Below are 13499 nucleotides of genomic sequence, written 5' to 3'. Positions count from 1 at the left end.
TCTAGGTCCTTCCTAATTTGTCATCTATTATTTTTCTTTTTCTTCAAAATGGAGGTTATATTATCTTCACACACACACAATCAAATACTTTCAAATTTTATCTTGGTAGTTATGTTATTTTGTATAAACTGTGAATTTTATTATATTGTTTAATACAATGTTCCTGGCAATTACCTAGGTTAAAATCATTTTCAACTCTCATATCTCATGTAAGAAATGGTCTGCAATGGAGAGAAAAAATTTAATTGTTGGATGCAAGATGTGTTCAGTTAGCCCCATGCGTAACTGCTTCAGGAATTATGAAGAGAAAGGCTAAGACTTAAAACACAAGCCATGAGGTTTGCTTTTCTCTATAACTCTTTTCTGAAATGCTCCACATTCTTTTGTGTCACTGTTGTTTCTAGTTTGGTAATATAAGTACCTCTGACCAAAATTATTTGGATTTTTTTCTTTTGGTGACTTTTCATATGGAGCAAACATATTGCATGTATTTCGATATGTATTTAAGAGGACAGCGATTATTTCCATCCTGCTCTCCCTCATGCCTGCATTCTGTGCTCACCCCCTCCTTCTTTACTTTTTTCTTGTTGTTTGTTTAATTTTATTGTTGGCAGACTTCCATTTCACCTCACAATGTTAATTAGCATTAACATAATATTTGCTAACAACAGATTTGAACACAGAGCAAGTAAAAAATGAAAAAGAATGAACGAAACTCTGCTATTCCTCCAGAGTAAAGACAAAGGTTGCAAATAATAAATCTCAAAACATCAATCTCCCTTGTATAGATTATGTCTTTTGTACTCTTTGGATGCAATATAATGGATGAAGGAGCATGTCTAACATTTGTGTTTTGGGGACTGGCTCTTCTTTTCTTTTTTTTTTTTTTAAAGATTTATTCATTTTATTACAGCCAGATATACACAGAGGAGGAGAGACAGAGAGGAAGATCTTCCGTCCGATGATTCACTCCCCAAGTGAGCCGCCACGGGCCGGTGCGCCGATCCGAAGCCGGGAACCAGGAACCTCTTCCGGGTCTCCCACACGGGTGCAGGGTCCCAATGCATTGGGGCATCCTCGAATGCTTTCCCAGGCCACAAGCAGGGAGCTGGAAGGGAAGTGGAGCTGCAGGGATTAGAACCGGCGCCCATATGGGATCCCGGGGCTTTCAAGGCGAGGACTTTAGCCGCTAGGCCACTCCGCCGGGCCTGGGGACTGGCTCTTCTTACCAAGCATTCTATATCACAGGATTGAACATTCAGTGCTTCCAGTGCCAGGGCAGTGACTGTGGCCACTTTCAAGGAAAATCCACAAAATCTGGGGTAACTCCTTCTCTGTGCATGCTGTGGCAAGGTTCTTCTCCAATTCACTATCTAGCCACCCACCCCACCTTTGTTCAGCCAACAGAGTTTCGTTTGTTGTTTGTTTTTTATTGGAAAGACAGATCTACGGAGAAATGGAGAGACAGAAAGATGCTCCACTTTCTGGTTCACTTGCCAAGTGCTAGCAACAGCCAGAGCTCAGCCGAACAGACCCAAAGCCAGGAGCCAGGAGCTTCTTCCAGCTCTCCCATGCGGGTACAGGGTCTCAAGGCTTTGGGCCATCCTCCTCTGCTTTCCCAGGCCACAAGCGGGGAGCTGGAAGGGAACTGGAGCAGCTGGAACACAAACCAGTGTCCATATGGGATCCTGATGCACACAAGGCAAGTACTGTAGCAATGAGGCTACTGTGCTGGGCCCAGTTTGCAGAGCTTAGATTTAGCTCTGTTACTGTTTCATTATTCAATTTTTATACCTTATTTGTGAGAGAAATCCTCTAATTAGGCACTCACTCCTCCAGATCAGAAGCCCAAATCTCAATAATTGCTTTATTTTCTTCCATAGGATGCTATTTAGTTTAGAATTACTTACCTCGAAGATATCAGTACTTAAATCCAGTTGCCCACCTCCAGAACTATATGCCACTAAGCCACTCAATTTGCTTATTTCCATTTTATGATCCACAAAATATGGATCTTCCTGTGCCATACTTTGTAGATGAACTGTTGTCCACATTCCTATATACTTTTCCTAATGAACTGTATCTCATTTTATAATTCTGAATTTCTAGCTAGGATTATTGTTATTTTTAAAATCAAGGTACTTTCTTTAATGTTGTTATACTGAAAACTCTCTCATATTTTGTCAGAAAATTTCTTCATGTTACTTACATTCTTTGAAGTATATTGTGAAATCACTGCAATTCTGGATGGACAGTTATTTCTATAGAATTTTTATTATTATTTTGTTTATGACGCAGCTTTTGATTTTTGGTCAGTTGGGCCAGCGGGGTGTCTATTTTGTTTACTTTTTCAAAGAACCAACTTTTTCATTCATTGATTTTGTGTATTGTTCTTTTGGTTTCTATTTGGTTTATTTCTTCTCTTATTATTCTGATTATTTCTTGCTTTCTGTTCTTTTTGGAATTATTCTGCTGTTGTTATTATTGGGATTATTTTGCTAGTGTCTTTGTTTCTTGATATAGGCACTAACTGAAGTAAATTTACCTCTTAGCACTGCTCTGGCGGTATCCATCCCACAACTTTTGCTATGTTGTGTTTGAGTTTCATTGATTTCAAGAAATTGTTTTTATTTCCTTGATTTATTCTCTAACCCACTGATCATTTAGAAGCATGCTGTTCATCTTCTAAGAGTTTACACATTTCCTGGAGTATTTTAATTTATTGATCTCTAGTTTCACTCAGTGGTGGTCTGAGAAGATTCACGGTATGATTTCAATTTTTTGAAGTCAGCGAGACTTGTTTTGTGCCTTATCATGTGGTCAATCGTGGAGAAGGTGCCATGTACTGCTGAAAAAATTGCTTATTCCGTGTCCATGGGATGGAAGGTTCTGCATGTATCTATTATGTCCATCTGTTCTATTGTTTGTGTAAGCTCTGTTGTTTATTTGCTGAGTTTCTGTCTCACTGATATATTATTGGTGTTAATGGGTGTCAAGATCCCCAACCATTATTGTATTGGCATCTATATGTCTCCCCTTATGTCTATGTCTCCCTTTAAGTCTGTCAATAATTGTTTCATATAGATAGATGCTCTTGTGATTGGCGTGTAAACGTTTATTGTTGTTGTTTCTTCTTGGTGAATGGCCCACTTTATCATTATATAGTGCTCATCTTTATCTGTTTTAATGTTTTTCCTGGTGAAATCTATATCATCTGATATTATAACAGCTACACAGCTCTTTTTCCCTTTCCATTGGCGTGGAATGTCCTTTTCTGTCCTTACACTTTACTTCCTTTGCATCTTTCTTCATTAGATGTTTCTCTTGTAGGCAACAGAAGTTGGGTCCTGATTTTGGATCCATTTTGTTAATTTATGTCTTTTGATTGATGGGCTTAGGCCCTTTGTGTTCAGAAATAATAATTGATAGGTTGTGACTTAGCCCTGTAGTGTGTGTGTGTGTGTGTGTGTGTGTGTGTGTGTGTTGATGTCTCTGATTTTGTTTTCTTTTATGGGCTTTACTAAGAAAATCTCCCTCCTTTCCATCTTCAATTATGATTTATTTGCTTTCTTTCTGACTTCAGCACATTTTAGAGGAGTGTTTCCAGGGCTGGCTTAGTATTGATGCAATTTTCTAACTTCTCTTTACAATGGAGGTATTTTATTTTATTTTCAAATACAAATGTGAGATTTGCTGGGTATATTGTCCTTGCTTGACAGTTGCTCTGCTTTAGGATGTGAAAAATGCTTCTCCATGCTCTTCTTACTATAAGGGTCTCTTGAGAAGACAGCAGTGATTCTAAATGTTTTTTTTCCTCTAAACGTTACCTTGTCTTTTCTTTGTGCTTGTTTTTATATTGTTTCTTTATATTCATTTGATGGGAGCTTTATAATAACATGTCTGGGTGAGGGTCTTTTGGGGTTGAATCGGTTTGGGATTCTCTGTCCTTCCTAAATTTGGCTTGCCCTTATGTTCCCCATATTTGGCAAGTTCTCCTTTATAGCTTCATTGAATACCTCTTGCAATCCTGCCTCTCTTTCCACACCTTCCATAATTAATATAATTGTGATATTTGATTTTTGATGGTGTCATTCATTTCTTGTATAGATTTCTTGACTTTTTTCAGATTTTCTTCCAGTATTTAATTACTTGTGTGTTCTTGTATTAGTTATCTTCTATTTCTGATATTCTTTCTTCTGCAGCACTCACTCTGTTGGTCAGGCTCTCCACTGTGTTCTTTAACCCTAGTATTTCATTTTGGACCTGTTTTATTTCTGTGATGATGTTATTCTTGAATTCCTTGAGTTCTTCCCAACTTTTTTTATTGTCTCTGAAGAGTTTAAATATGACTTTTTTGTATTTCTTATCTGGCAGTTCCTCAATGTCTTCATCTTGCAACTCTGAGATTGATGTGATCTTTTTATCATTTTGCAGGAAGTGCTGGTTCCTTCATCCGAATTATTTCTTTTTCTTCTGCCTGTCCCATATCTGTGTGCTTTCTTGTCACTTTGAGTTTTTACTATCCAATGTGTTGCTTGAGTTTTCTGAGACAACCGTATCTGCCTGATGACCTGGGGGTTGCTAAGGCAGAGAATACACATGCTGTGTCCTTGCTTGGGACTGGATGTGAGGGTTTCTCTCTGACCCGCCTTCTTCAAGCAGCAGATGGGTCATGAGAATGCTTTTCAATCCTCACTCGCCAGTCAGGTAAGCAACCAGAATGCTTGCCATCTCCTGCCGCTTTTTGGGTGACCGGTGCATTCACTTTCCTCTACACTTGAGGGCCCTTGGCTCGCCCTGTACCCAGCGGGTATGTAGTGGAAATAATTCTGCAGCCTGGGACTACCAGGTGGATACTCAGTGCACCGGTGTCCCAGCCATTGTTCTGTGTGCATGCAGTAGGTGCACTCTTCACTACTTGCTGCCTGGATCTGGTTACCCCACATCTTCTCTCACCCGGGATGAGTAAGGCGCAACAGGAGTGTGTTTCAGCTGCTGCTTTTGTTCAGTCCCAGGATCTGAATTTGCCTTACATCCGAACTGCCGAACTGCCCGCTGGGTGGCTTCTTAGTGTGTCTGAGTCTCAGCCGTTGCCCTGTGTGCTAGTAATAGGTGCACTCTCCACTACTCGCTGCCTGGCTCTGGGGACCCCGTGCTTTCCCTTGCCCCCAACGGGAAAGCAGCAATGAGAGTGTGTTTCAGCCACCACTTTTATACACTCCCGGGACTGCACTCTGACCACTCGCATCTGAGAATCCTTTAGTCCCAAAGGATAAGTGGTGGGCTGGGGACTTTGCTTCACCTGCCACTAATTTCGCTCCTGGAATCCGCATTTTCGCCCCTTGACAACCAAGAGAAACCTCTGTCCCAAGGGTTCTACATCTCCATCTCAGGTGATTCTGGTGTCCCTCTGGGAGCTCAGGCTTCAGATCCTTTGAGTGTGGGTGGGTTCAGACCTTGCCCCACATGTCTCTGTCTCATATGGTCCACTCCCCAGTTTCCCTCTCCCCAGTGACATCCCCTCGTCCAGTAGGGATTGCCTGGTTCCGTGCCTGTGGATTTTTCCTCCAGCTGGCTTTCTTTCATCAAGGTCCCGCCCTATGGATCCTTCTGCCTCCTTCTGTGTCCTAGGGGCAGAGGAAGACTCCCGCCGAGATTCTCCCTGTGTCAGTTTGTAACTCACCAGGTTTTGTTGGAATATTTGTTTGCCCTGGATGGTATCTGCCTTCACCTTCTCAGGCTGCAGGTTACAGTCTTGCACATTTTTCACAGCTTTTCCTTATCTGAGTGGCATCTACCTTGATCCGGCAGACTTCAGAGCATTTGGACACCTTTCCCAGCAACTCTAGCTCTCTGCTCCACTGAATCCTGTTTCTATCTTTCTGCACACTCAGCTACACCAGCCTTCCGTGTTCAGCCGTCTTGATCCCCACACCCCTTTATAACTTTTTCAACATTCTTTGGTCTTCATGTGCTCAATATTTCTGTTTATATTTCAGCTCTCATTTTTAAATGTTTTATCTTTCAGCAGTGCCATAGCTGTATTACTCTGGATTGTGTTAAATATTCTCTTTACCCATCAAATTTCACTAGTGATATTATAAACTTACATGAGTCTTTCTTTTAAGCATTTATACTTGAGTGATTTAGGATTTTTAGAGTTTGAGGCTTAATGCCTTTCTTCAGTTTTGGAAATTTTTAGTGATTATCCATTCAAACATTATTTCTGCCTCATTCACTCTCTTCTTATATTCTAGAACTAAATTATATTTACACAGACCTATATGCTATTTCCTCTTGTTTTTCGTTTTCTCTTTTGTATTGTTTTGCATTTGTATAATTTTGTTTCATACTGGGGAGTTAATTTTTTTTCCAAGACTTTATTTAAAAACTGAACAAAAATATATAATCAAGCATTTTACATAATGCATACATTCTTGGTATCTATAGGTAAGATAAATAACAGACCAAAACACACAGACTGCACTGTTTCTACTGGCAAATCACTGACACCAGAGCCTTCAGCAACTTAGAAAAAAACTGTTAAAAAAACAAAAAATCCATGGCCTTAAAATAACTGTCCCTTAGCAAAACACAAAATACTTAGTAACAGAGTAAATGAATTTTTCAAATTGACTAAAATGTATAATACTTTATACCATAGGGGTAAAAAAGCAAGCTGCTTTCCAAAATTAAGCCCACAGCAGCACTGGAAGCAGGGGAAAGAAACCATTCTTGGTTATCTCTCAACTATGCATGTTAAACCCTACCTCTCAGCTGCCATTCCTAAGGGGAAAAAAATCCTTTCCTACACAAAAACGACTCTCACTCACAGGTCAGCCAGGCACCTGGCACCCACAATCATACACATTTTCTGTAAAGCAATACAATTTTCCTAATTCAGTATTTAAAAAATCTAATTTCTCCTTTACAGCAAAGCCACGCACTGTGGCTCTACTGAAGCACTGTATCCACAATCAGAACTAGAAATAAGAAAAGCCAGAGTCCACTCCACTCGCAGTAGCTTACATCTAAATACGTACATGTATGCATACAAGTTTTCACAGTTATACCTTTAAAAATTTATATTTGATATGTTCAGAAATCGGTCCCCTATAAATAATATTTTAAACTCATCAAAATGCAGTACAAAAATGCACCAAAACAGATACTGAAGTAAAGCTTGAGGTTGGCGTAAAGTGTACTTTGCCAGGCCCTGGAGTAGGGAAGGCAGAGTCTCTAACTCTGATAGGAGAGAAACTCCAGAACTTTGAGAGGAATGGGCAGCTCCTGGACTTCATGAGTGGACATCACTCTTCGGGCTGACATGCGACACAAATGTTGAAGGCTAGGGACCTGCCTGGGAGTGGCCCAGAAATACACACTTCCATCCTGTGTCCCAGCAGCTAAAACACTGCCATCAGTAGAAAAGGCACAACAAAGACCATTGTTCAAAGGGGCAACTTGAACTGGATGATCTTCATCAATTCGCCAGAACCTCACCATTTTGTCATCAGCAAGGCTTGCAATATGCAGTCCATCATGACTAAAAGACACAGATCGCACCCATCGGTCATTTGCTCCTCCAGCAAATATTGGAGTGGGAGGGGGAAACAGGTGCCCAAATTCCATCAGAATTTCTCCAATATAAGGATCCCAGATATACACTCGAGTATCATAAGATGCCGTAGCCAGCAATGCTCCATCAGGAAAAAAATCACAAGCTACAACATCATGGTAATGTCCTTCTAGTTTCCGTATCATGGTATATGTATCCATATTCCAAAGAAAAACTGCTTTACTGGCTCCAACTGAACACAGCATAGAAGAGTCCGGAGAAAATGCACAGTTGTACACCCAGTTCTGATGTCCCCTCAACACTTTCATTATGTTTCCATCATCTTTCAGGTCCCACACTCTGAAAGTTTTGTCTCTCGAAGCTGACACTAAGATTAAGCTCCCATCTGGAGCAAAAGTTAAATCTCTGACCACTTCAGTATGATCAACCAAGTTAAGGAGGAGTTTTCCTGTATATACATCCCATATCTTGATACGTCCATTGCTTAACCCTGTAGCAAGGAGTAGCTGATCTTGCCCAAATCTGAACCGATGCCATTCTATGTTTACACAGCGACTCTGTTTTTCTGGAACTGAAGACCCAAAAGCAAGACTCCAGGCTATATCTCCACAGTCTATAATATGCTCACGAGGCTTGTTTTTCTGACTACCATCACTATTTTGTCTTGACAATCTTACACTGCTTGGATTGGTAACATTCTTGGTGCCATGCAGGAGAAAGTTCTTCAGGCACTGGGACCAAGGAACAAGCTTTACTGTACGATGTCCTTGTGACCAAGCAAAGTACGAACCATCTGGAGCAAAAGCAACAGTCCAGTTCTCACCACCACATTTCTTGTCAAAAGGCGCTGCTGGAGCTAAAAGTTCGCCTATAGTACGTGATCTCACGATCTTTTTCTCGTTGACCCTCGGGGAAAAGCTGGCCATCTATGGGGTACCGTCTGATTCCGGGGAACACAAGGCGGACGCAACCAATAGACGGGGAACGGCGAGCGCTTGAGGGGCGTGACGCGGGCTCGGTCCCTCCCCGGGCCGGGGGCAGAAGGGACGGGTGGGGTGGCCTCTGCTTGGCTACCCCCGGGACAGCTACGGAGGGCTCCGGACCAAACCCCGCAGGCAATCACAGACAATAGAACCTGGGCGCTGCTTCCCGCCTACGGCCCCACACGGCACACGTCCACCAGACCGACGGCTAACGTGGCACTGCCGGGAGTTAATTTTTGACCTTAAATTTTATCTAAAATTTTTTCCTTGGTGGGCATGCTATAAGTTCTGATAATTTTCTAGTTTTGATGTTTAGCTTTTCAGTTATACTCCCCATGTGGTTATTTCCCATTTCTAATTTAAAATGTTATTCCTATCCCTACTCCTTGAAGACAATAAGCATACTTATTTTAACCCCTGGACTTAATAATACCACTCTCTGCAGTCCAAGTATTTCCAAACCATCTATTTCTACTGTTGTCATTACTGACAGTTGTTACTCATATTTTTCTTTCTTTTCTTTTTTCTTTTGTGTGTGTGTGTGTGTGTGTGTGTGTGTGTGTGTGTGTGTGCTACTTATGGGTAGCTTTTTATTTTGTCCCAATTGTGAAATCTTTGTAAAGGTAGGTGTTTGGCAGAGGGTTAAGATACTGATTGGGGTCCCTACATTCCATATTGGAGTACCTGAATTCAAGTGTCTGGAATGCTATCAGCTCAAGCTTCCTGTCAATGTGCAACAAAGAAGGTGGGAATGATGAATGAGATATTTAGGTACTTTGCACAGCCATCAGAAGCATGGACTAAGTTTCAAGCTCCTAGTTATGGTCTGGCCACATTCTGGCTCTTAAGAGCATTAGGGAGTGAATCCTCAGATGAAAAATTCTGGCTATCAGGCCTTCAACTATAAATTAATTAATTCATTAGATAATTTCAAAAGTTGCTTGTAAAAGTAGTTTGTATGCTAAGATAGCATTATCCCTCCCCCAAACATTTAGATTTTTTTATATCAAACTGCCTTATCATACAAGACACTTCAGATACATGGATGCTATTCACTCCCATGTAAAATTCCCATGTATACTAACCCAACAATTCTTCATGCAATTTTCCTATTGCTTTCAACCAAAGTTTTTATATATTTTCAGAATTCAATTCAACTTCAAGGCTAGATTTTCAGTTCTCCTAAGCATACCATTACAGAAGGTAGAAGTCTCAAGCTCATAATTTAAAAACAAAAGAAAGAAATCACTATAAGAAGAGAGCAAATGGGCCCAGTGCAATAGTTGGGTGCCAGTTTGTGTCCAGGCTGTTCCACTTCCCATCTAGCTTTCTGCCATGACCTTGGAAACCTGAACCCATGTGAGAGACCCAACAGATGCTCCTGACTCCTGGCTTTAGATCCACTCAGTTCTGGCCATTGTGGTCACTTGGGGGAGTGAACAAGCAGATGGACTATCTTTCTCCTTGTCTCTCCTCTCTGTAAATCTGTTTTTCCAATAAAAATAAATAAATATTTTTTAAAAGCAGACCACCCAATGACTTAGCTGTAACAAAATTATTCATTCAATTGATTAATTTTTGCAAGTCACATAATTTTAGCAAGGCAAATAATCAACTCTTAGTGTCATTAATCAAATATATATACTTCAGCAAAAGCTTTGACACACATTGTTTTCATATGAAATGACAATCTTCCAAACCATTATTGCTAAGTAATACAGGGTAATTTTATAGATGCATACCACGACTTAATCTTACATAGCAGAAATGTATAATACTTATGTTTCTATAAAAGTTATTATTACACATAGTTTTGGCTTTTTTTCTTATTTAGGAAACAATACTTGTATTTCAGAAAGTTAGCAAATATCCACTGATTCCTTGTGTCTTATAGAATTCTGCTTTTATCTTTATTACCCTTCTGTTCTTTGCACAGTGTGTTTTTTTTCTTCTAATTTTCTGTTCTAAATACCTGGTTGACATATTTCTAGGGTTCTTAGTCATGTGCTTTCATAAATGCACTTATGTTGCCAATTTATATTTTACATATTAATTTCTAAATATTTACACACATTCTGTTGAATAGCTTACTTTTTAACAAGAGTAATTCGGAATAAACTTTTTCTATATTTTTGATACTCAATAAAAAAGCATTTCGGTTGCCATTTTTGATGTTTCAAAAATTTGATATTCACATTCTGACACTATGAATCTATGACAACAGACGAAGAGCATAAAATTTGAAATGATATTCTAAATGTAAATATGTCTTTTTCATTAGATGATTACAAGGTTTATCATAACCTTTTCACTTTCAACAGCTATTTTTGCTTTTCCCTTTCATATTGCTTGCATTTGAGGAAGCCAGCTGCTATGCTGTGTGTGACACTGAAGGTGGCTCTTGATGCTTGGGCACAGCAACAAGTATAGCCTGGGAAGGAGTCACTCAAAGTGAGCTTGAAATGACGTCAGACCTAGTTTGTACCTTTATTACAACCTTTTCTGAAATTCCAAACCAAAACCACCCAGATAAATCACTCAGAATATTGATTATTATGTTCTTTGACAAAACAAAATTTTGTAGTAACATAAGAAATACGTAACTACTCTATCTCTCTTTTCAGTCACTATCAAATAAGAAAGTAAAATTTCAAGCAGCAAGCAATGTATATGAACAACAGCAACAAAAAGAGTATGACTAAAGGAGAGTGCTTAAAATGAAATCATAGTCAGAGTTGAGAAAAAAGTGATGTTCTCTCATCTCCCCATAGGAGATAATGAGAAATCTGACAATCAGGCTCTGAGGTCAGGAAGAAAATTCCAACACCAACACTTAGGAAAGATGCAGGGGTTTATCATACAGTCATAAGATTCACAAGATTGTCATACAAGTGGACCAAATCTGTGGCCATGGACCTCTTTTCAAAGTCCCATACTCCATGGCACATGATCATTGGCTTAATTGCACACTGCTGATTGACATCTGACTTGCCACAAAGCTTCAAGTTCACAGCAATGCTAAGTTGTTCAACCTACTTTATCCTTGTGACTTTAGCATAATGAATTATGGTTTTAATTGGACCCAAAAGCTAAAATTTCTGTGAAGGATATCTGTGTAAGATCACACAAGAAATGCTATGCCTTGTGAAATCAGCTGGGAAGTATCCTCAAGAGAACAGCCCTGCTGTGTGCTTTATCTCTTTCACAATATAAAAGATGGAACTCTTCCTTCTGGAGTGTTTTAAGATCTCTGACATCTAGTTTAGAAAGTGATGAACGTGCAGCTTCAGTAATATCTTGCTTTAGTTGCAGGAAGCATCAATTGACAGAGCTATGTCTGTGATGTTCATACAAGTACACTCTATCATGGGCACATTTTCTCTTAAAATTTGGATTTGCCCTTGTCACTTGATATGTGGAGAATGTGTTATCTTGTTTCAGAAATATCTTTCCCAACTATCAGTCATCATTAGTGGAAACATCCTTTTTTCTTCTTGCCCAATCCTGTCTAATAATTCAACAAGCACATGTTCTCAATCACATCCCCGTTGTCTTATCTCCGCATCTTCTCCTTTGCTCCAATTTCTCATTTTAGTATAGATGTTGCCATTTCTACCGCCTTTTGATATATGGACATAAAACTTCCTTTCCTCTCTGTTTCCTCCCTTCATTGGCAAAACTTGGGATTCTGAAACATGAAATATATATTTCAACTTCTTTTTTAAAATAGTCACTTATGAATATTTATATGTGTGATTATGAATGAATGGAATTTAGGGAAAGTATCATTAGTTGAGTAACTCACCTAAGGCACGACACCACACTACAGAACTCAGGTGTATGAGGCTGTACCTAGATTTCTGACCTAGTTTTACTATTTAGTTCTGTGAATAAAGGAAAAATTTGTGTTTCTTATGTATTTATTAGTGCTTGCCTGGGATAATACTTTGACTCTGAAATACAAAAATGTATGTAACATATCTAAAAACAAACCTAGAATGCAAGGAATTAGTTATCTCTACAAAGTTGGTTTGTTGACTATGCTACTGTGCTACAGTATCATGGACCTTGCTATAACAATGAGTTGGATATTTTGGGCAACATCATGGTGAAGAAGATTAAGCAACCAACTGTGTTGCCAGCATCACACATGAGTGCATGTTCGACTCTCAGCCTCTTCACTTCTAACCCAGTTCTTTCCTAATGACCTGGGAAAATCTGTTGAAGATGGCCAAAGTGTGTAAGTTCCTGTCACCTTTGTTGGAGAGCACTGAAAAAAACTCATAGCCCCTGGATTCTGTCTGACCCAGTCCTAGCCTGCTGTAGCTATTTGGAGAGTAGGAATGGATGGTTCTCTCTCTCTCTCTCTCTCTCTCTCTCTCTCTTTCTTTCTCTTCTTTCTCATTATCTCTCCCTCTCACTCTTTCTGTCCAGGAAATTTAGCCATATTCAGTGGTGGGTGCTGAATGTCATCAGGAAACTATTTATGTAGAAGTGTAACGAGAAGGATGTGAACTCGGAGTCTTGGAACAGAAGCTTCCCAGAGTAACTCCACGAAACAGTCTGTTGTTAGCAAAGTCTAGCCCACAAGGCCATGTCATCTCTGACAAAGTCTTCAGTTGACAAAGTCAGGATGTAGGGAGGTGAGCGTTTTCAAGACATCAAGCTCAAAGAGTTTGCACACTCTGAGGTCCATCCTATCTCTCTCCTTTCTTGTGTTCCACAGTAATCTCCCAGTGGTCCAGAAGACGCATCAATGTTCATGCTGGCAACACTTTCCCTGAGAATGAAAGCTGCTGGGAAAAGCTGAGAACTGTTCTCTCCTTCAGCTTCTTGGGAGAAGTTGCTCCAGCCAACTGCTTTAGATCTAATCTTTTCTCTGAGTCTTTTTTTTTTTCTATCTCAGTTGCATGCAGCTGCCTATGGTGTGGCATTGG

General features: G+C 39.8%; 1 protein-coding gene across 1 annotated transcript in view; it reads right to left on the bottom strand.

The window, feature by feature from the left end:
• Nucleotides 1-8777, bottom strand: part of LOC101531025 (WD repeat and SOCS box-containing protein 1-like) — a 95015-nt gene extending 86238 nt beyond the window's left edge. Inside the window, exon 1 of the mRNA XM_012928728.3 lies at nucleotides 6933-8777. Coding sequence (XP_012784182.2) covers nucleotides 7240-8505 — 1266 coding nt within the window. The 5' untranslated portion in view covers nucleotides 8506-8777 and the 3' untranslated portion in view covers nucleotides 6933-7239. The remainder of the gene's footprint in view (nucleotides 1-6932) is intronic.
• Nucleotides 8778-13499: the final 4722 nt, after the last annotated feature.

The sequence above is a fragment of the Ochotona princeps genome, chromosome 3, assembly GCF_030435755.1.
Source record: "Ochotona princeps isolate mOchPri1 chromosome 3, mOchPri1.hap1, whole genome shotgun sequence".
Lineage (NCBI taxonomy): Eukaryota > Metazoa > Chordata > Mammalia > Lagomorpha > Ochotonidae > Ochotona > Ochotona princeps.
The sequence above is the reverse complement of the archived record's forward strand: the minus strand, read 5'-3'. Positions and strand labels throughout refer to the sequence as shown.